Source organism: Sphaeramia orbicularis, chromosome 20 (genome assembly GCF_902148855.1).
Source record: "Sphaeramia orbicularis chromosome 20, fSphaOr1.1, whole genome shotgun sequence".
Taxonomy (NCBI): Eukaryota; Metazoa; Chordata; class Actinopteri; order Kurtiformes; family Apogonidae; genus Sphaeramia; species Sphaeramia orbicularis.
The window spans coordinates 3,337,397-3,362,198 of NC_043976.1; the positions used below are offsets into that span (position 1 = coordinate 3,337,397).

A 24,802-nucleotide genomic window follows, 5' to 3' on the forward strand; every position below is an offset into this window, starting at 1 on the left:
TTTGTTGAATGTCCATTATGTGTCCAGTATGAGCTCTAGGAGACTGGTGTGAAGGCGCTGATGTCCTTTTTCTGTAGGTTTAGTGTAAATTGTGTGAAAGTGGTGGATGTAACTGAGTTGAGTGGATTTGAACAGAATGGTCTGGTTTGTGGTTGGTTTCATGGTCCGTTGGGTGGACTGTTGTCACTCTGAGGCTCATAGTTCAGATTGTGTAAGTCACTGGGCTTTGGTCCAAAAATGATCTGAAAGAGGACGAATGTAGCTCCATCTGTGGTAAATATGGTCCAACTGGATGGAAGTGGACTCTGTTATAAAACCACAAACAGACGCAGAAAAGCATCAGAGTTTAAGTGGGATTTGACAAATACTGGACTAGATCCACATACAAGAACTACAACCACAACAAGTAGGTCTGGAGTCTGGAGACCAGGTTCAAGTCTGAACCAGGTTTATATGCCAATGCAGTGTTTTTCAACCTTGGGGCTGGGACCCTACGTGGGGTCACCTGGAATTCAAATGGGGTCACTTGAAATTTCTAGTAATTGACAAAAATTAAAACATAAAAAAAAAAAAAAAAACTTACTGATAAAAAATATATGGTAAGTTGAGAGAGACAATTCCAATACATAAAGACATGACAAACTGAAGCTGAAACTGCAGCACTGTGGTTCTGTTTCTGTGTCAAATGTTCACTGTGGTCAGTTTCAGATGCTGCAGCTCTTTCATAATTCATAGTTTCAGTTCTTGTTTGTTTCAGTATTAATTGTCCTCCTTGTAAATCATAGCTGGACTGACTGCACAGATCCTGACCAAGGAAAATCCAATTCTCCCTTTGTGCAGTAATCTACACCTGGATTTACTGCCTCTGTCCACAATAATATACATTATATAGACTAAATGTCTAAAATTAATGTTTATTTGCAACATAGTACAGCAAACTATTACATGATCAAATTTATTTTAGCAAAAAACATGTCTCCATTTTGAATGTCTGGGGTCACCAGAAATTTGTGATGTTTAAATGGGGTCACAAGCCAAAAAAGGTTGGAGACCACTGCGCTAACGGATGATGGACTAATGAGGATCTGAAGAGGGTGGAGTTTGACCACTTTAATAATGTTATTTACATGGACTTAAACCATAACGAAAGTGGTTGAAGTTGTAATTATATGAGAAACACATTAATATTCTGTTGGATTAAGTGTTTCATATATGTTATTTAAATAAAACTGACACTTACATACTAGTATCAGACTGTTAAACAGTGGTTTAATAGTCTAGTTTAGACCAGGTCTGAATGCAAAGTGTCATCAGATAACTTTAATTATGATTTGGTGCTATATAAACACAATATGATTAATTGATCGATAGTGAAGCATTGATGAAAATAAATGACAGTTAAATGTGATTATTACATATAAACCAATAAAGACACAGTTTCTTGTTATAATCCAGTTGAGTTGATGTAATTAATGGTTATTAATTATATATGATCATTTATTCAACAAAGTAATTAGAGATGATTATGTTTCAGCTCAACAAGTACCAATTAACCAGGTGTGTGTCTGTCTGTGTGTGTCTGTGTTTTGTGTCTGCATTGTCTTTGTGTCTGTGTTGTGTGTCTGTGTTGTGTCCGTGTCTGTTGTGTGTCTGCGTTGTGTCCGTGTCTGTTGTGTGTCTGTGTTGTGTGTGTCTGCGTTGTGTCCGTGTCTGTTGTGTATCTGTGTTGTGTCCGTGGTCGTTGTGTGTCTGTGTTGTGTGTCTGCGTTGTGTCCGTGTCTGTTGTGTGTCTGTGTTGTGTGTCTGCGTTGTGTCCGTGTCTGTTGTGTGTCTGTGTTGTGTGTCTGCGTTGTGTCCAGTGTCTGTTGTGTGTCTGTGTTGTGTGTCTGCGTTGTGTCCGTGTCTGTTGTGTGTCTGTGTTGTGTGTCTGCGTTGTGTCCGTGTCTGTTGTGTGTCTGTGTTGTGTGTCTGCGTTGTGTCCGTGTCTGTTGTGTGTCTGTGTTGTGTGTCTGCGTTGTGTCCGTGTCTGTTGTGTGTCTGTGTGTGTGTCTGCGTTGTGTCCGTGTCTGTTGTGTGTCTGTGTTGTGTGTCTGCGTTGTGTCCGTGTCTGTTGTGTGTCTGTGTTGTGTGTCTGCGTTGTGTCCGTGTCTGTTGTGTGTCTGTGTTGTGTGTCTGCGTTGTGTCCGTGTCTGTTGTGTGTCTGCGTTGTGTCCGTGTCTGTTGTGTGTCTGTGTTGTGTGTCTGCGTTGTGTCCGTGTCTGTTGCGTGTCTGTGTTGTGTGTCTGTGTTGTGTTTTTCCAGACGACCACTCCCGCGTGCGCCTTCAGCCTCAGGATGGCGACGGTGGCTCAGACTACATCAACGCCAACTACGTGGATGTGAGTAAAACACAGTGACGCTCTGTTAAAAGGTCGACGTGAGACCTGTTTCCATGGTGACAGTGTTGGCGGTGTTGACTCAAGATGACTCAGGATCAGGGTCTGGACCATCAGAACCAGATGAGGACATAACAACCCAAATCATTTTGTTAAAGTCAAACTGAAAACAAAGATTCCACCTGAAGACGTGTTTGTGTTCATTTAGTCTCATTATTCAGGAAATTAGCCATGTTCTCCATCATGAACCATGTAGACCACATAGACCACATCCGACCAGTCCAGGTTTTACATGGTCTGGTTAAAACCTCACTGGACTTTACAGCTTTAGTGACCATGGACCCTGGTTTCTGGACCTATTACTGGTACCAGCTTGGATGGTCCTTCTGGTTCCACTTAGTCCTGGTCCATGTCAGATCCCTCAGAGTCCAAAGAAGTCCACAAGGCTTCTGGACGTAGTTCACATAAGGATCTGGGGGTTCTCCAGGAATAACAGACCCATGTGGCTCTATCAAGTTTAGAGGACTGCCAGTTTGAGGGTTCTCCACAGTAATCCAGACCCATGTGGATCAGTCTAGTCCAGATGAATACTGGTTGTCCCTTCAGATCTTTATTTGTTGTCCAACTGTTGGTCCTCGGCCCATTATTTGTCCTGAAGGTCTAGACCTTTCCTGGATGCTGCTTTTGGACCTGGTTCAGATCAGGTTTAATTCATTATTTTAACTCATTCATCCTTCCTTGTTGTTGAATGTGATGAATGCATGAATATATTTGTTCTTTCTGTGGATAAGCAGCTCTTTAACTGAACATGTTTACATGTTTGGTTCCAGGGTTACCACCGACCCAACCATTACATCGCCACGCAAGGTAAGAGCTGCAACGCATCAGACACCAACATGAACACATGAAAACTAACATAAACACATGACAAACCAACGTGAACACATGAAAAACAACATGAACACATGAAAACGATGTTCATGTTTCCTCTACTATGAAACAAATAAAATGATTGAAAAGTTCAGGTGATGATGATGATGATGATGATGAAGGAGAAAATCCAGAGCGACCAAACCCCATCTCCATCGACTTCATTGATTTAATCTGATTAATAAATGACTTGTTCCTTCCAGGTAAACCCACTTTTCATTGTTCGTAGAGCATTTAAAATGTTTGCAGTGGTTCTGGTGACCAGTGGTCCAGTCATGTCATTGGTGAACAGTGGAACTTGGAACATTCTAACTTAACCTAACCTTACCTAACCCTAACCTAGCCTTACCTAACCCTTTCCTAACCTAACTTAACCTGACCTAACCTAACCCTAACCTAGCCTTACCTAACCCTAACCTAACCTAAACTAACCCTAACCTAACCTAACCTAACCCTAACCTAACCCTAACCTAGCCTTACCTAACCCTAAACTAACCTAAACTAACCCTAACCTTACCTAACCCTAACCTAGCCTTACCTAACCCTAACCTAACCCTAACCTAACCCTAACCTAACCCTAACCCTAACCCTAACCTAACCCTAACCTAACCCAACTTAACCTTACCTAACCTAACCTAACCTATACCCTAACCCTAACCCTAACCTAGCCTTACCTAACCCTAATCTACCTAAAGTAACCTAACCTAACCTAACCCACTTAACCTTACTTAACCTAACCTAACTTAACCTAACCTAACCTAACCTAGCCTTACCTAACCCTAACCTAACCTAACCTAACTTTACCTAACCTTACCTAACCCTAACCTAACCTAATCTTGCCTAATCCTAACCTAACTTTACCTAACCCTAACCTTACGTTACCTAACCCTAACCTAACCTAACCTAACCCTAACCTTACCTAACCCTAACCTAATCTAACCTAACCTTACCAAACCCTAACCTAACCTTACCTAACCCTAATCTAACCTGACCTCACCTAACCTAACCTAACCAAGCCTAGCCTAACCTAACCTAACCTACCCTTACCAAACCCTAACCTAACATTACCTAACCCTAACCTAACATTACCTAACCCTGACTTAACCTAACTTCACCAAACCCTAACCTAACCTTACCTAACCTAACCACAACCTAACATTACCTAACCCTAACCTAGCCTTACCAAACCTTAACCTGACTTGACTTAACCTAACCTTACCAAACCTTAACCTAACCTAAAATAACCTAACCTTACCTAACCCTAACCTAACCTAACCTAACCTTACCAAACCCTAACCTGACCTAACCTAATCTAATTTTACCAAACCCTTACCTAACCTAACCTTACCAGACTCTAACCTAACTAAACCTAACCTAACCTAACCTAACCTTACCAAACTCTAACCTAACCTAAATATAGTTTTTTCTTTTGTCAGACAGGGAATAGTTTTAGTTTTTAGATGTTACCTGCTTGACAGTTTCGACTGTGACTCCAGTCTTCCTCAGAAGCGTCATCCGACGTGTTGCTGACGTGTCATTTATCATCTGGTCGGCTCGACGGACCAATCAGCACACAAACTATCAGTCGTCAGAACACTATATGAACGAGCCACCATCATAACTGATGAACACGACAGACAGGAGGAGGAAAAACATATTCAACACGCACTTACACTGTGTCAGTACCCCAAATGGGCCATCAACAAAGGAAGACAACAAGTCAAAAACAAAGACAAGAAGAGCAAGGACAACAAAACAAACGCACAAAAAAGACCGATGATTAACCAAAAGATTTCATAACCATACCATACATCCGGGGGATAACAGAACCATTACAGAGGGTCATGAAAAAACATCACATCAACACTGTCATCAAACCACACACAAAACTCCGCCAACTACTTGTACACCCTAAGGACAAAATAGCACCGGAACAGAAATGTAATGTCATATACGAGATACCATGCAAATCATGCAACAAAACATACATCGGGGAAACGGGATCATTCAACACAAGGAAAAAAGAACACCAAAAAAAATGCGCAAAGGAGACAGTGGGGAGATTCACACGGACTCAAAAGGAAAAAAGCAGAACAGGAGAACTTAAAATCGGCCATCACGGACCACTGCAGAAGACATAACCATATCATGGACTGGGACAAGGGCACAATCATAACATCCGAAACGAACAAATTCAAACGTTGGATCAAGGAGGCAATAGAGATCAGGAAGCGGGCGAGTGACACCATCAACCGGGACGAGGGGGCGTACACCCTCTGTCACACCTGGGATTCCTTCCTCCACAGACCACCCAAGGCGGAGGAGGCACGGTTGGCTCGGCGGGCTCTGATTGGTCCGTCGAGCCGACCAGCTGATAAATGACACGTCAGCAACACGTCGGATGACGCTTCTGAGGAAGACTGGAGTCACAGTCGAAACTGTCAAGCAGGTAATATCTAAAAACTAAAAACTATTCCTTGTCTGAACAAAAGAAAAAACTATATTTACATAAACAGAAGACAAAATGAACGTCTTTAGCCTAACCTAACCTTACCAGACTCTAACCTAACCTAACCTAACCTTACCAGACTCTAACCTAACCTAACCTAACCTTACCAGACTCTAACCTAACCTAACCTAACCTAACCTAACCTAACCCTCAACAACTGTTCAACAAATGGTTTCATCATTTCAACACAAATAAGTATATAAAGTGAAGGTTGATCTCAGACCTCATGGTTTATATTTTGGCTTCAATCGATGTTTTGGACATGTAAACCTGGCACACACTGACCCACATGTCATTCATCGAGGCTGAAAACTACATTTTCTAGAGGGCGCAATTGAGCCATAACCATTTTATCTCATCCATCTCAAACACCATTAAAATAACATGTTGAGCTCCTCAAACACGTGACCCTTCAGAATGATAATGGTTCGTACTGATACTGAATGGTGCCAAGACCTAACCGAGACCAAGACTTAAACCAAGACCAAGTCAAGACCACTTAAACCAAGACCTAAACCTAGACCAAGTCAAGATCACCTAAAGACCACTTAAACCAACATCAAAAACAAGACCAAGTCAAGAACCATTCAAAATCTAAACCAAGACCAACTCAAAACTACCTAAACCAAGACCAAGTCAAGACCACTTAAACAAACACCTAAAACAAGATCAAGTCAGGAACCATCTAAAAACTAAACCAAGACCAACTCAAAACCACCTAAACCAAGAACAAGTCAAGACCACTTAAACCAACACTTAAACAAGACCAACTCAAGACTACCTAAACCTTAACCAAGACCACTTAAACCAAGACCAAGTCAATAACCATCCAAAACCTAAGCTTAAACATAAACCAACACCAAGTCAAGACAACTTAAACCTAAATCAAGACCAAGTCAAGACCACTTAAGCCAACACCAAAACCAAGGCCAAATCAAGACCACCTAAACCTAAACTCAGATCAACTCAAAACCATATAAACCAAAACCAAGTCAAGACCACTTAAACCAACACCTCAACAAAGACCAAGTCAAGAACCATCTAAAATATAGAATCAAGACCAAGTCAAGACCACCTAAACCTACATCAAGACCAACCCAAAACCACCTAAACCAAGACCAAGTCACAGCCACTTAAACTTACACCTAAACCAAGACTAAGTCAAGAGCTATCCAAAATCTAAACCAAGACTAACTCAAAACCCTCTAAATCCAAACCAAGACCAGGACAAGACCACAAAAACCTAACATAAACCAAGACCAACTCAAAACCGCCTAAACCAAGACCAAGTCAAGACCACTTAAACCAACACCTAAACAAGACCACCTAAACCAAGACCAAGTCAAGAACCAATCAAAATTTAAACCAAGTCTGAAGTCAAGATCACCTAAACCAAGACCAAGCCAAGATTACCTAAACCTAAACCAAGACAAAGTCAAGACCACATAAACCTAAATATAAACCTAAACCAAGACCAACTCAAAACCACCTTAACCTAAACCAAGACCAAGTCAAGCACACCTAAACCAAGACCAAGTCAAGACCAGACTAGATACACTTCCAGGCATGAAGGTGATCAGGATTTCCAGACTGATGGGGTTTAGGGTCTGATGTGATGCAGAATGTGGCAAGAAAATAAAGAATGGATAAAAGGTTTTGAACTTAAAATAAATAAACAAATCAGACAATGATCCAGAACATTAGGTGTGTTTCCAGTTGTCTTTAGCTAGACCAAGACCATTATAGAGTCTGTCCAGGACCACCAGTACCGGATCCACCACTACTAGAATGTTTTTTGGTTCTACTGACTCTCCTGTGATCATGTGACCAGGTGTGATCTAAGCCCTGGCAGTCTGATCTGTAAATGTCAAAGTCAACGAGCGGAACCCGGGTGTTTGTGCTAGAACGTCTGTGTGTGAGCATGAATATGGAACGTGAGTCGACAGATTCTCGCTGTAAAACACTTGAGGACAGGAATGGATTAGCATGAACTAATTAGCTCGTCAAAACACAGACTGTCAACAGTGATTAAAAATATTGTGTGTGTTGGTGTGTGTGTCCATGTGCTTAATTTACATTAATTAAAGTCATTATAATTCATGTCGCTGCTGCTGATCCGCTGTGTCCAGGTCCGATGCAGGAGACGGTGTACGACTTCTGGAGGATGGTTTGGCAGGAGAACACCGCCGCCATTGTCATGGTAACCAACCTGGTGGAGGTGGGGCGGGTGAGTGTTGACACCATCTGCTTCTTTTCTCCTCTCTGATGAAGTCTGGGACCACATTTCCCAGAGTGCATTTCCTGAGCTCCTTGAGCTTTATTTTTATTCTCAACTTACTAAAAGTTTTCCCTTTAGTCCTGTAAAGCCAAGTCACATCCAGCTGTTAGCATTGCAGACGGTAGTGATATAAGGGTTCACTGCGGTAAATATTGCAAATTTACTTTAAAAATTTATTTCAGTGTCGCTGTGACTGAAGAAGAATAAACATCAGAAATTTACAAACATATGTTGCTGAAACTGAAGAATAAAAATCGCAAATTTACAAACATGTCAGTGTAACTGAAGAATAAATATTGCAAATTTACCAACATATGTCACTGATACTGATGGATAAATTTCACAAATATCCAAACGTATGTTACTGTCACTAAAGAATAAATATCGCAATTTTACGAACATATGTCACTGTAATTTAAAAATAAATATCGGAAATTTCGGAACATATGTCAGTAACTGAAGAATAAATCACAAATTTACAAACATATGTCACTGTAACTGAAGAATAAATATTGCAAATTTACGAACATCAGTCACTGAAACTGAAGGATGGATATCGTAAATTACGAACATACATATGTTAGACGCTGCAGCGTCTGCAGTGATGCAGTCGCTGTATCAGTCGGTTGTGGTGAAGAAGGAGCTGAGCCAGAAGGCGAAGCACTCGATTTACCGGTCAGTCTAGTTCCTACCCTCACCTATGGTCATGAACTTTGGGTCAGGACCCAAAGGACAAGATCCTGGATACAAGCGGTCGAAATGAGTTTCCTCCGTAGGGTGCCTGGGCGCACCCTTAGGGATAGGGGGAGGAGTTCAGTCACCAGGGCAGAGCTCAGAGTAGAGCCGCTGCTCCTCCACGTCCACAGGGACCAGCTGAGGTGGATCAGGCATCGGGTTTTGGATGCCTCCTGGACTCCTCCCTGGGGAGGTGTTTCTGGGCATGTCCCACCGGGAGGAGACCTCGGGGAAGACCTAGGACACATTGGAGAGACTATGTCTGTGAGCTGGCCTGGGAACGCCTCGGGGTCCCCCCGGAAGAACAAGAGGAGGAGTCTGAGGAGAGGGAAGTCTGGGCATCCCTGCTTAGACTGTTGCCCCCGTGACCCGGCCCCGGATAAGAGGAAGAAAATGTGTGACATATGTTAGAAATTTGTAGTGTTTATTCTCCTTCAGTTACAGTGACATATGTTCGTAAATCTGCAATATTTATTCTTCAATTATAGTGACATACTGTGTTCATAAATTTGTGATATTTATTCTTCAGTTACAGTGCACTGTAACTATAAATATCACAAATTTACCAACATATATCACTCTAACTGAAAGACAATCAATATTGCAAATTTATGAACACTGTAACTGAAGGAGAATAGACAGATAGACAGATAGATAGATAGATAGATAGATAGATAGATAGATAGATAGATAGATAGATAGATAGATAGATAGATAGATAGATAGATAGATAGATAGATAGATAGATAGATAGATAGATAGATAGATAAACAAACAGAGGTAAAATAAATAGAGATAAATATGAATATACATGTTGGTTCTCATGGTCATGTGACTTTGATGCATATGATGTTGCGACTCTGTTGCCTCAGTTGGACTCTGTGTGTTAATAAGTTCATCAGATTGCGACTGGAACCTGAACGCCCCTCAGAGGAGCTGATGATGCATTCAGGCTCCAGGCGCAGTCCCAGTCCCAGGGACACAGACCCGCTGACAGGGCTGGTTCTGGGACGGATCAGCCCGATTACCTCTCTCTGTCTGTCACACACACACACCTTGGCCTCTCTGGTTGCTGTGGTGACGGTGTGATTAGCTCAGCAGCAATTAGCCATTAACTGTGGGGAGGAGGAGCCTCTAATGAGGTTTTAATATCAGCTCATGTTGGCTTGTGTTTAATTACCAGGTGAAGTGTTGTAAATACTGGCCGGACGACACCGACATCTACGGAGACATGAAGGTGACGCTGATCGAGACCCAGCTGCTGTCGGAGTATGTGATCCGGACGTTCGCCGTGGAGAAGGTGAAACCGCCACTGACCACCACATGGAACTGTGACACAGATTATGCTAAGAACCCACACTGACGGGCTCCTGTTCTTTCACAATAAAAGCCTCTTAGACCTTTAGCCTGAAGAACACATTCTGTAACAGCATCTGAGAACGTGTGGACAGAACGAGTCCTGACATTAAACTGGGTTGTGTGTTTTATGTCAGAGGGGCGTGGCCGAGATCAGAGAGATCCGTCAGTTTCATTTCACCGGTTGGCCGGACCACGGCGTGCCACTTCACGCCACCGGGCTGCTGGGATTCATCCGTCGCGTCAAGGCCAAAACCCCGCCCACTGCTGGCCCCACGGTCGTGCACTGCAGGTATGATCCTTGTTCTGACGTACTGATGATATGATGTCATCACTGTGGTCGATCTGTTCTCTACACAAACACTAGCCATTTCTCAATATGTGTTCTTGTCTGTTCTGTTCTCCCGATCTTGTGAAACGTCATCAGTCGCAGCCCAAGTACTGTTCCATTTCAAAGTTCACACAAACCAAAAACACATGGAATTCCCAGTTGTTGTTCTTGTCTGCTAGCTTAAACCAAGGATACACTGGTTGGTGACTCGTGCATACGTGGCTGGCAAATATCCCATGATGCATTTCATGCTACTCTCAAATGCAACAGTGGTTTCTCTGATAACTTGATTCAGAAATGTCTTATTGACTAAATGACTGTAACGATATGATGTGGTACAATGTTGGAACACATGCCAGAGGCAGAATAGCAAGAAATACATCTTTATTATCATGATATCTGATTCAACGAAATTATTCCAGTTTTGAAAAAATTTACAAAATGTATAAAAATATAGTATGAATATAAATGACATGTAACCCAAATAGTAGTACAAATGTATTGAATCAAAACGGCCACTATGTTCACAACCACATCACATACAATTAACCATAGAACATGAAACATTCATTCATTCATTCATTTTCTGAACCCACTTTATCCTCACTAGGGTCACGGGGGTCGCTTGGAGCCTATCCCAGCTACATAGGGGCGAAGGCGGGGTACACCCTGGACAAGTCGCCAGTTCATCGCAGGGCTAGAACATGAAACACTGAACAAGAATTCATTAGAAAATTAAAAAATATGTGAACAAAAGGAACAAAATGATAAACAAAGCATTTATCAAATGAACACAATACTAAAAATTAATACAAAGCAACAAAATGAACAAAAACTAGAATAAGCAAAACTTTAGAAATCAGGAGGAATTGTGTTACTGCTGGTATTCATATTATTATTAGTATTAGTTATATTAGTTATTTATTCTATTATTATTATTGTCATTACTTGACTCGTACCAGAAATGTGATTTGTTTAATATGTTTGTATTAATGGTGAAACAAAAGTCCAAATGATTTCATTTTAGTAATTAAATGTTTGTAGAATATAATACAAATGAAACAGAATTATCCACATTTCCTTTGTTAACTTTTTATTAACTCTATTAACTCTGGCTCTATGAATGAATGAATGAATGAATGAAGTAAAATATAGTATACTATTCATAAAATAGAAATACTATCTATACAAAGTTAATATATGCAAGTAATGATTTAATAATGTATAAAACAGGGTTACATCATGAATCTTTCTGTTTTAATTTACCCTCAGTCTGCCATTAGGTAATGATACTGACTGACAGTTTGGCATAAAACATAGAATTATAAAACGTAATATTATATTATAGTAATGGTGACACGTTTACCATAAATCCCAGAAATAGTTGTAATTTATTTCGAAATACGAGGACCAGGAAGTAGTAAACCCTATTTGATGTACACATTAATTACAGTCCTCACAGTAGTTTGATTGGTGATGTCGTTGTATTGCTGCCCCCTAGTGACAACATACTAACAACATGTGTTTGTGTGCCAGCGCGGGGGCGGGGCGTACTGGCTGTTTCATAGTGATTGACATCATGTTGGACATGGCGGAGAGAGAAGGCGTGGTCGACATCTACAACTGTGTCCGAGAGCTGAGAGCACGAAGGGTTAACATGGTCCAGACTGAGGTACGCGCACTCTGCAGTACAAATACTGCATATACACTGTACTGAAAACACTGTACATGTACTGTAGTGAAAATACTGCATATACACTGTACTGAAAACACTGTACATATACTGTAGTGAAAATACTGCATATATACTGTAGTGAAAATACTGTACGTATACAGTAGTGAAAATACTGTACATATACTGTACTGAAAATACTGCATATATACTGTAGTGAAAATACTGTACATATACTGTACTGAAAATACTGCATATATACTGTAGTGAAAATACTGTACATATACTGTACTGAAAATACTGCATATATACTGTAGTGAAAATACTGTACATATACTGTACTGAAAATACTGCATATATACTGTAGTGAAAATACTGTACGTATACAGTAGTGAAAATACTGTACATATACTGTAGTGAAAATACTGTACATACACTGTAGTGAAAATACTGTACATATACTGTACTGAAAATACTGTAAATACACTGTAGTGAAATACTGTACATATACTGGTGTACTCTACATACAAAGATGTAGAAATACTGCATATATACTGTATACTTTACATACATACAATCCTTTATAGATAGATAGATAATGAGAGACAGAGTACACAGTGGGTCCGGTCCGGACTGACCCAGTTCATAACATCTACAGATCCCCATTTAGAGTTTGTCCTCTGGACACAGGGCTGGTCTCTGTCTGGTTGGACGTCCATCATACCGCGGACACGTCTGTTTGTCTGTCCATCTTCAGACTGACGTGATGTGACAGAAGCGGACGAAGCATTGACCTTCTGTTAACGTCTGCCTTTTCAATCCTCCATCCCTGACATAAATCATTTATGAAATGACATTTGAGCAGTGCTGCAGCTGTCATTCAAACACACAGGAGGGTGCAGGAACAGCAGGAAAAAGAACAACAATAACAACAGTAATGATTGTTATAAGAGTAAACAACAGGAACATAAATGTCTGTTTTCATCTTACGTTTTGATGTTATTTTTATAAAAATCAGGTCATTTCTGTTACTTTTTGTTCTACAATGAAAATGTAAAACCATGTTTTTTTATTTCCGTCTTCTTTTAACCAATGACTTTTTAACCGTCTGTGAATAAAGACTGTTTGTACTTCTCTGAATGTTGTACAGTTGTCAAGGTAATGCTTTTATCTCTGTACAGGAGCAGTACGTCTTCATCCACGATGCCATCTTGGAGGCGTGTCTCTGCGGCGACACAACAATTCCAGCCAATCAGCTGCGGTCAGTTTACTATGAGATGAACCGATTGGATCCTCAGACCAACTCCAGTCAGATCAAAGAGGAATTCAGGGTAACGTATCCATCACATATGGAGACGGTTCTCCAGTAGAACATGGTGGTCATCGTTCACTGATCAGTTTGTTTCTACGCTGATGATTTGTGTTTAGACTCTGAACATGGTCACGCCCACGCTGAGGGTGGAGGACTGCAGCATCGCGCTGTTGCCTAGAAACCCACGAGAAGAACCGGTGTATGGATGTTCTGCCTCCGGACCGCTGCCTCCCGTTCCTCATCACCATCGATGGAGAGAGTTCCAACTACATCAACGCAGCACTGATGGATGTAGGCAAACACTACCACATGCAGCGACACGCACCTACGACACGCAGGGACATGCAACTACGACACGCAGCAACACACAACTGCAACACGCAGCAACATGCAACCTAGACACATACTACGACACACAGCAACACGCAACTACGATATGCAGTGGACACACAGCGACACGCAACTACGACACAACTACAACACGCAGCGACATGCAACTACAACATGCAGCAACACGCAACTACGACATAACTATGGCATGCAATGACACACAGCAACACACACTATGACACAGTGACACGAAACTACAACACGTAGTGAAACACAACTATGACACAACTACAAACACACAACTATGACATGTCAGCGACACACAGTGGCATGCACCTATGACCTAACTACAACACACAGCAACACACAACTGCACAATGCAGCGATACACAACTACAGCACATAACTACAGCATGCATTGACACGCAGCACACACAACTAGACACGCACCTACAACACGTAGCAACACGCAACTATGACACAACTACAACACACACAACTATGACATGCAGCGACACACAGCAGCCCGCAACTATGACACACACAACACCGCAGGGAACGCAACTGCGACATGCAGCGACACACAACTACAACACACAACTATGACACACAGTGACACGCAACTACAACGCACAGCAACAAGCAACTATGGACACAACTACAACACACAACTATGACATGCAGCAACATGCAACTATGACATGCAATGACAAGTACGACTTGCTACAACATTGTATTGCTGTTATTGATTATATGCCCGTATACAGTATATATTAGAATATATACATATATGAGTATGAATTGTATATATTAGTATACTGTATATTAGTATATTGTATGTATCAGTATATATTAGGGGTGTGCAATATGACCAATATTAGATTGTGAAGGATTAGAATGTATCAATAATCTGACAAAGCAGAGTTTGTGAAATTGGGGGGAGTATACGGTGGTGCGTTCTGTGCCGCACTACCCCACAATGAGTATGCACAGTGAAAGCCAAAGTTAAAATGACAGGGCAGGTCTATCATAGCTTAAGACTTGGCTCCCACAGTCAGGCGTACTTGACTTGGTGGACGTCCACGCACATCAACCTGTTTTTGAATGTAAAATTGGTTCGCTCGACAAGAAACCTCAAACATTCGTGGACAGAGTGCCCGGAGTCCACGCTGCTCACAGTATGCGAACAGTATGCCCAACCTGAGTCCTCCACGTCCTCCACATACAGGTCCGTCACGTTGTACTCTAGGAAATTGTTTGGTCGCACTGTTCAGAAACTGGGAAACTAGTCTCAAATATCAGTGTGAAGAATTGTGATAAAACTGAGATTGTGATTTTTTTTTTTAAAAATCGTGATATGATATTTTTGCCATATCGCCCACCCCTAGTATATATTATATATATTAGTATATATTTATATATTAGCATATATTCATATATATTAGTATATATTGTATATAATAATACCAGGAATTCTGTCCACGCCTCAGAGATTTTGTCAAATCAGTTTTTCATAAGACTGTTTACCCGATTCATCAGACAAAGTGTGATCAGATTTAAAGTTAAGATTTGGGCAGAAAACGTTTGTCTTATTTTGACTAAAACTACCCAAAAAGGACTGTTGTTTTGGTTTCAATCCCAAATGAGTTCCAGAGGTGATGAGTTCTTATTGGCTGCTTTACCTCCAACTCATCCTAAACTATCGCATTGGTTGTGGAGGTCAGGTTCATGCTGATAGAGACTTCCATCACTACCTTCTTGGTCAGATGGTCCCTTCCAAAGCCTGGAGGTTGTGTTTGGGGTCATGGTCATGATAGAAAACAGATAATGGACCCACGAAGAATCATTCAGTCATTTAACCTGTTTAACCCTGACCATATTTTCAGGGGAAAAACGCCTAAACAGACATACCCAAAGTAAATGAAGAATTCCTTCACAATAATAAGGTTCATATGGATGTTCTTGGTGTCTATGGACATTTAGAGACCTCAGAGAATCTATTCCCATTGTCTAAAATATTGTATCTTTTACTCTGCCTGAGTAAACTGTAACAAACTAAAAGAGAAATTAGAATTTTTTTATCCTCGCCTGTTTTTTTTTCGGCTGGGTTGACGATGATATGCATAAATTAATTGTTCGTGTTGGAGATTTTTAATAGCGTATATTTCACCCCACAAAGATTAAAAATCATGTTTGAACATTAAAGTTTGCACTAAAATACACTTTTGATGTACTTTCATTAACATTAGGTTTTAAACTTTGAGCAAAAGTTGAAAAAAACATCCATTGTCCTGATTTATTATATTTCTATAGCAGATGAATATTAATATAATTTTTCGGCCCGCGGGCAATAGGGCTAAAGGGGTTTAATGGACCCACTAAGAACACTATGGATGTGAGGGGATGTCTCTGCAGAACGCTATGGTCACCTTCTCACCAACAGTATCACCACCAAAGGCCCCCCACACACACACATCCCCCACACCATCACACCTCCGCCTCCAGGCTTCATGGTGGAACCACACAAGTAGAAAACAGTGACACGTAACTACAACACACAGCAACACGCAACTATGGCACGCAACTATGATATGCAGTGACACACAACTACAACACACAATGAACAAGTATGACACACAATGAATAACTACATTCTACAACACTGTATTGTTGTTATTGATTATACCCCCATATATACTAATATATCATATATATTAGTATGTATTTGTGTATATTCAATTCTATTCCAATATATTCCATAATATTAGTATATATTACAATATATTTGTATCTATTAGTATGTATTGTATACAGTATATATTCATATATATTAGTGTATATTCGTATATAGTAATACCAGGAATTCTGTCCACACCTCAGAGATTTTGTCAAATCAGTTTTTCAAAGACTGTTTACCAGATTCATCAGACAAAGTGTGATCAGATTTAAAGTTCAGACTTGGGCAGAATAATGTTTGTGTTGGTTTGACTGAACTAACCAAAAAGGACAGTTGTTTAGTTTGAGCTAGATTTAAAATTATCTTTAAAGTTCAATATTAATCCTTTAGTATTAAGTATTTTGTTTGTTCAAATCAGAAACTGTGTGTCAGACTAAGTGGCAGTGACCTGTGGGGTCCCTCAGGGGTCCATCCTGGGACCCCTTTTGTTCAGATTCTTTACATGTTGCCCCTCAGCCAGTTAATATGCAGTAATAACATGCCCTACCACAACTATGTAGACGACCACATCTCACAGACAGCAGGTGAACATGGGCCCATGGACTCATTCTGTCGCTGCCTCCAACAGATCACTGTTTAACCCTAACCCTCTGTAGCATGGCTCAACTTTGTAAAGTTAATAATGTGGCTAGGCAGAGGAAAAAAACAACAACAAAAATTGAAGGTCTTCCTTTAAGGTTTTTTTTTTATTCCAGTCTTCCCAAACCCAGTGACAGCTATTTACAGAATATTAACAGGAAAAAGAAATAACTAAAGAAAACCTCTTTGCAGACTGACAAAACACCCACAATGTGTCGTCAGCTTTTTCAGGACACCCAACAAAGCCAAAATGGCCGACATATATAGGGAAAAGCCCCTCCCACTGGGCATGACCCACAGCAATCAATTAAACAAACATGATTTTTCCTCAGAAAATCACAATAAGACGAAACCTCAAAACACAAGAGAAATAAAGAAAAATTCCCCCTTTAACCTTTCCACTCTATTTTTATCATATACCACTCTCTACCAGAGAGAAATAACCTTAATAAGTGGAAACCACTAATTAAACGGTCAGGTGACCATTTTCCCGCCCGACACCCCCTTTATTAAACGGTGACATTAGCTACGCCCCTGTTTGGCCAGCTCGGGGTCAGTCTGCAGGAAGCAGCGCATGTGGTGAGTGTACAGCCTGAGTGTCGAATGTGTGCATGTGTTGATGTGTAGAACAAACAAGTGTGCACCCTTGTTCGAGCTACTGTATGTGTGTGTGTGTGTCTGCGATGTGCACTTGTGTGGATGTGTGTGGCGTGTACCTGTGTGACACGTATTGTGTGTGCGTGGCGTGTTTTGTGTGTGCGTGGTGTGTGCGTGGTGTGTACTTGTGCGTCGTGTAGTGTGTGTGGTATGTACTTGTGCATCGTGTATTGTGTGTGCGTGTGTGTGTGTGCGCATGTGCGTGTGTGTGAGTGCGCACTGTCCGCACTCAGTAAAGGGGATGCTCCGTCACATCATCCCTCTCCTCTCGGAGATTGGCGATGTGCGGCAGTCTGGAGAGGTAGTCGGCCACTACATTGGACTTGCCTGCTCGGTGCCAAATGGCAAACTTGATAGTTGTAGGGAGAGGTACCACCGGGTAAGACGACTATTGTGGTCTTTCATGGAGTGGATCCACATAAGAGCCCGATGGTCTAGTCTCCAGATCAAACTCTCGTCCTAGGAGGTAGTATCGTAGGCTCTCTAATGCCCACTTAATAGCTAGGCCCTCTTTTTCCACCGTTGAGTACCTGGTCCTCACGTGGCTGGAGCTTGCGGCTCAGGTACAGGATTGGATGCTCCTGTCCAGCATCCCCTTGGGCCAAAACTGCTCCAAGACCAACTGCTGAGGCATCCACTTGGACCAGAAATCTCTTGCCTGAAATCTGGACTCTTGAGCACCAGTGAGGAACAAAGACATCTTTTCAAAGACTTGAAGGCAGCTTGACACTCCTCTGACCAGATTACTGGGTTCTTTTGGTTTTTCTGAGTCAAAACAGTCAGTGGGGCTGCAATGGTGGAAAATTGGGGAACAAACCTCCTGTACCATCCTACGAGACCCAGAAAGGACCGCACCTCCTTCTTGGTACGTGGCCAAGGACAGTTTTGGACAGCTTCCACTTTGTCCACTTGTGGGCGCACTTCCCCTCTTCCCAACAGGTATCCCAGATAGCGAGTTTCCTGTCGAGCCCATTCACACTTGGCAGGGTTTAGAGTCAGTCCTGCTTTCTGGATTTTCCCAAGAACCAAAGACACCTGCTGCACATGTTCTTACCAGGAGTTGCTGAAAATCACCACATCGTCTAAGTACGCAGCACTGCAGTGGTCACATCCCTGGAGTACTCTGTTCATCAGCCGTTGGAAAGTAGCTGGCGCTCCATGCAAACCAAAGGGCATTACCTTGAACTGGAACAGTCCAGCTGGTGTCTGGAAAGCAGTATAAGGTCGACTTGACTCCTCCAGGGGAACCTGCCAGTACCCCTTGCATAGATCCAGGGTGGTGATGAACCTGGCAGCCCCAATCTTTTCCAGTAAATCATCAACTCATGGCATAGGGTATGCATCAAACTCTGAGATGGCGTTGAGCTTCCTGAAGTCAATGCAGATCCGAAGGGAACCATCCTTCTTGAGGACAATAACCACCAAACTGCACCATTCTTAGGTGGACGGCTCAATCACCCCAGACTTCAGCATCTCCTCCACCTCAGTCCGCAATTTCTCCACCAACTGTTGTGGGACACGATATGGACATTGCCGGATTGGCCGTCCATCTTTCAGGCGAATGACATGTTCCACCAGAGTTGTCTTGCCGGGGTTGGCTGCGAATATGGATGGCAGCTTCTCGAACACCTGATGTAATTGTGCCGCCTGATCCGGATGTAGATGGGCTAGTACAGGACCAGAAGATGCTCTGAAGGTCTCAGGTCCAGCATCCAGATCCTCATCCTCAACCCTCCTGGCCATCAACACCTTCACCGGGACTTGTTCTGCTTGTTCCCTCCACTCTTTCAAGAAATTCACATGATATGTTTGCTTTGCCTTCTTCTTTTCTGGGTGACAAACCTCATAGGTGACTGGACCCATCCTCCTAGTGATGGTGTATGGTCCCTGCCATTTAGCAAGTAGAGCTTGTGGCTGGATGAAGGAAGAAGCAGAAGAACCTTTTGTCCAGGCTGGAAATCACGACGCCGGGCCTGTTGGTCGTACCATAATTTCTGGTTCTTCTGTGCCTTAAGCAAGTTGATCTCAGCTTCCTCCTGGTACTTGGCAAGTCGCTCCCTCATCTCCAATATAAACTGCAAGATACCTTTGTCTTTCTGCATGGTGGCTGGGGCTTCCCAGCCCTTACGTAATAAGTCCAGTGGGCCCTGCACATCCCAACCATACAATAGCTCGAATGGCGAAAAACCTGTTGAAGCCTGTGGGACTTCGCGGTTTGCAAAGAGTAGGAATGGTAACCAGCGGTCCCAGTCCTTACCGGTGTCATCCACAAACTTTTGCAGCATTCTTTTTAGCGTCTAATTGAAGCGCTCCACAAGGCCATCTGTCTGTGGATAGTATGGTGTGGTTTTGATTGCGGCAATGCCCAGTTGTTTCTGGAAGAGCTGCATCAGCTTGGAGGTGAAGTTGGTTCCTTGGTCCGTCAGGATCTCATCAGGTATGCCCACCCTCGAGAATAACTGGACCAAGGCACGCAACACAGCCGGCGTGGTGATCGAACACAGGGGAAAGGCCTCTGCGTAGCGGGTCGCATAGTCACACACAACCAGGATGTACTGATGGCCACTGCTGCTTTGTACCAGAGGACCTACAATGTCCATGGCAATCCTGTGAAATGGGTGGAAATGACAGGGAGTGGATGCAAAAAAGCTCGATCTGATTTACGGACAGTGCATGTTTTTCTGACAGATGGGACAAGTGGCACAGTATTGCTGAATGTCTTTGTACATGGAAGGCCAGTAAAACCGTGAGCTTATACGTAGGTATGTTTTGTGACGACCCAAGTGCCCCGCCCATGGAAGTGTGTGCCCTAGGTGCATAACAAGAGTCCTGCAACTAGCAGGCACTACCAACCGTTTACAATCATCACTCAGAGCATACAACACACCATTGTCCACAATAAACTGATCTTTCCCCCAGCCACGATGGGTTTTTTTTCATTTACCCACATTCATAAACAGTTGTTTCAAAGTATTATCATCTCTCTGTAACTCAGCAACATTTACAGGTACAGACCACACATTATTCAACAATGAACCAGTTATTTTAGGCTCCGCCGACCTAAGCTGCTTTTCAAAGTGGCGTTGGCGGCGGGATTTTCTTGGACCTTTGGTACTGATACTAAACAAACTACTGTCAAGGTTTGGAAGTGGCAGAACACCCAAGTCATTTGGTATTGGTTCCTGAATGTCCCTGTCACTTGGTATCAGTTCCTGAATGTCCCTGTCACACACCCCACTATCACCGTTTGAGAGTAGTTGGACACCAGCTTTTGCTTGAGCACGAGTAACAACAGGACATGACATATTATTTTCACATTCCTTTGTTTTTTCATAGTCAGTTTCAGCTGGTTGATTTACCAGCAAGTCCAACAGTGTTGGCAAGTCCCAGCCCAAGACAGCTGCAACAGGCAGGTCCTTCACAACCCCCACAGTCAATAAATAAGGCTGTTCATCAATTGTCAGTGTCAATTCAGTGGTGGGGTATGGATGCTTATCTCCATGCACGCACACTACATCCTCTTGCCGGCTATAGTCTATTGCATTAAGTGGCACCAAGTCATGCCTAACCAGTGACATGAAACTGCCACTGTCAAGCAAAGCAGTCACCTGTGCACCATTAACAGTCACCACTTTGTAGCGCTGCAGTCCTACTGTGCTATCAGTCACTTCAGGTCGGGCTGCATAGCAAGCACCTGCCAATTTAGCTCTACGCAAGGGACACAGAGAGGCTTTGTGGCCAGCTTGCCGGCAATAATAGCACACCAGTTCTTTACCTGCTCCAAGTTGGTTTGGGGCTGAACCGGAGATACCTGGAGGCTCCTGGTGAGTGGTCTCCCTCCTTGCAGGCTTTGGCTGGGATGGCTGGAACGTAGACCTCTGGACGGTGCTGATGGATCGAGTGGCTGGTCCTCCTCGGCGGGCGTTGAGGTACTGTAGAGCCAGCTTGGCTGCCTGGTGGCCGTCCGTCGGGTCATGCTCTTTCACCCAGGTCCTCATCTCGGCAGGAAGTACTCGCAGCAGCTGTTCCAGGATGATGGCTTCACCAATCTCCTCCTTTGTGTGTTGCTCTGGCCAAATCCAGCGTCGGTAAAGGCCTCTCAGCCGGTGGTAGGTCTCAGTTGGGTTCTCCCCAGGTGGTACACTGAGTGAGCGGAACTGTTGTCGGTACGTCTCGGGAGAGATGTCGAACTTCACCAACAGTGCAGCTTTCAGGTCCCTGTAGCAATGGGCCTTCTCCTCGTCCATCGCACTGTAGGCCTCCAAGGCCTTCCCAGACAGCAGGGGAACGAGTCGACAGGCCCATTCATCCTCCGGCCATCTCCATGTTCGAGCAATGCATTCAAAACGCAATAAATAGTTCTCAATGTCCTCCCCAAGCTGATATGGGGGTATCTTTGGTTCAGCCTGAGGTCTACACTCAGGTCTAGGCTGCTCAGGACTGCTGTTGGCATATGGCTGCTGGAGGGAGAGTGCTTCAGCTGAGGCATGCAGGTGTCGTTGTCGAGGTGTCGGTGTAGGTAGCCCCATTCGTGGACTACTAGTGGTTAATGTGCTGGGGGTTACAGCAGCGTCTCCAGCTTGTGACAAAGAAACTCTCAAGCCCTGTAGTTCAGCCAAAAGACCCTCCTCTCTTCGACTCTGGGCTGCTAGGAAGTCTCTCATTAGCCCCATAAGCCCTGCTTCAGTGTCACTCACTGTCGCTGGAGCAGGCTTCACTTCTTTGTCCTCTTCCTCTGAGGATGAGGCTGATTCCCAGTCTGGGTCATAACTGGCTGCTGCCATTTCCTGCTGCGGCTGTTGTTGCTGTGAACGCAGGCCTGTCCTTGTTCGACGTAGACGGACAGTCTTCTTCCGACTAGCCATCCCACTTCTGACACCATAAATGTAGCGTGGCTCAACTTTGTAAAGTTAATAATGTGGCTAGTCAGAGGAAAAAAACAACAACAAAAAAATTGAAGGTCTTCCTTTTAAGGTTCTTTTTTTTTTATTCCAGTCTTCCCAAACCCAGTGACCGCTATTTACAGAATATTAACAGGAAAAAGAAATAACTAAAAAAAAAAACCTCTTTGCAGACTGACAAAACACCTACAATGTGTCGTCAGCTTTTTCAGACACCCAACAAAGCCAAAATGGCCGACATATATAGGGAAAAGCCCCTCCCACTGGGCATGATCCACAGCAATCAATTAAACAAACATGAGTTTTCCTCAGAAAATCACAATAACACGAAACCTCAAACCACAAGACAAATAAAGAAAAATACCCCCTTTAACCTTTCCACTCTATTTTTATCATATACCACTCTCTACCAGAGAGAAATAACCTTAATAAGTGGAAACCACTAATTAAACGGTCAGGTGACCATTTTCCCGCCCGACACCCCCTTTATTAAACGGTGACATTAGCTACGCCCCTGTTTGGCCAGCTCGGGTCAGTCTGCAGGAAGCAGCGCATGTGGTGAGTGTACAGCCTGAGTGTCGAATGTGTGCATGTGTTGATGTGTAGAACAAACAAGTGTGCACCCTTGTTCGAACTACTGTATGTGTGTGTGTGTGTATGTGTGTGTGTGTGTGTGTGTGTGCGACGTGTACTTGTGTGGATGTGTGTGGCGTGTACCTGTGTGACACGTATTGTGTGTGCATGGTGTGTACATGTGCATCGTGTAGTGTGTGTGGTGTGTACTTGTGCGTCGTGTATTGTGTGTGCGTGTGTGTGTGCGTGTGTGTGTGTGTGTGTGTGTGAGAGCGTACTGTCCGCACTCAGTAAAGGGGATGCTCCGTCACACCCTCCAACAGATCGCTGTGTGGATGCAAAACAACTTTCTCCAATTAAACTCAGACAAGACTGAAGTTATTGTCTTCAGCCCACAAAAAACCCAGAGACAGTGTCAGCAGTCATCTTGAATCCCTTACTTCAAAAATCAGGTTAGAAATCTAGGGGTAATAATGGACTCAGACCTAAACTTTAACCGCCATGTTAAATCACTTACATCATCCGCCTTTCATCATCTCAAAAACATCGCCAGAATCAAAGGTTTACTGTCTAAAGCAGACTTAGACAGACTTATCCATGCATTTATCTCTAGCAGGTTAGACTACTGTAACGGCCTTCTGACTGGACTCTCTAAACCAGCTGTAAGACAGCTGCAGAACATCCAGAACGCTGCTGCTCGAGTCCTGACTAGAACCAGAAAGTACGACCATAGAAAGTACGACCTGTGCTCAGGTCTCTGCACTGGCTTCCTGTGGCTCAGAGAATAGACTTTAAAACAGCTCTGCTGGTCTGTAAGTCTGTCCATGGTCTAGCACCAACGTACATCTGTGACGTGTTGGTCTCATATGAACCATCTTGTACCCTGAGAACCTCATGGACTGGTCTTCTGCTGGTGCCCAGAGTCAAGACTAAACACAGTGAAGCTGTGTTTCAGTTCTGTGCAGCTAAACTCTGGAACAGTGAGACAGGCCTCTACTCTGACAGTGTTTCAGTCCAGGCTGAAAACAGCTCTGTTCAGCTGTGCATAGAAAAACTGAAAGGGTTCTATACGCACTCTTCTCTTTTACTTTATTTTAATTGATTATTATTTAAGTTTTATTGTGCATTTTTAACTTGTCTCTTCCATTTTAGTAAAGCACTGTGAATTGCCCTGTGTATGAATTGTGCTATACAAATACATTTGCCTTGCCTTTGCAGGCAGGGTATCAATGAGTAAGAGTGGCAGAGGTATTAGTAAGTCCCGCCTACTTTTTCACTTGTCGTTGTTGATTGTGTTGGTGTTTCTGCAGAGCTACAAGCAGCCGTCCGCATTCATCGTTACCCAGCATCCTTTGCCCAACACAGTGAAGGACTTCTGGCGTCTGGTCCTCGACTACCACTGTACGTCCATCGTCATGTTAAACGACGTTGACCCGGCACAGGTAACATAACACCACACAAGTACAATACAACATCCTGGTTAACCCTAAACAAAGAACCTTAACTCTGAGCAGAGAACCTTTACTC

General features: G+C 43.0%; 1 protein-coding gene across 1 annotated transcript in view; it reads left to right on the forward strand.

Moving 5' to 3' along the window:
- The window catches only part of LOC115410980 (receptor-type tyrosine-protein phosphatase mu-like), a 188,462-nt gene that overhangs the window by 153,004 nt on the left and 10,656 nt on the right, over positions 1 to 24,802 (forward strand). The window contains 10 exon segments of the mRNA XM_030122845.1: positions 2,302 to 2,378; positions 3,206 to 3,242; positions 7,944 to 8,041; positions 10,011 to 10,127; positions 10,321 to 10,475; positions 12,051 to 12,186; positions 13,368 to 13,517; positions 13,615 to 13,680; positions 13,682 to 13,789; positions 24,586 to 24,717. Of these exon segments, the coding sequence (XP_029978705.1) occupies positions 2,302 to 2,378; positions 3,206 to 3,242; positions 7,944 to 8,041; positions 10,011 to 10,127; positions 10,321 to 10,475; positions 12,051 to 12,186; positions 13,368 to 13,517; positions 13,615 to 13,680; positions 13,682 to 13,789; positions 24,586 to 24,717 (1,076 nt within the window).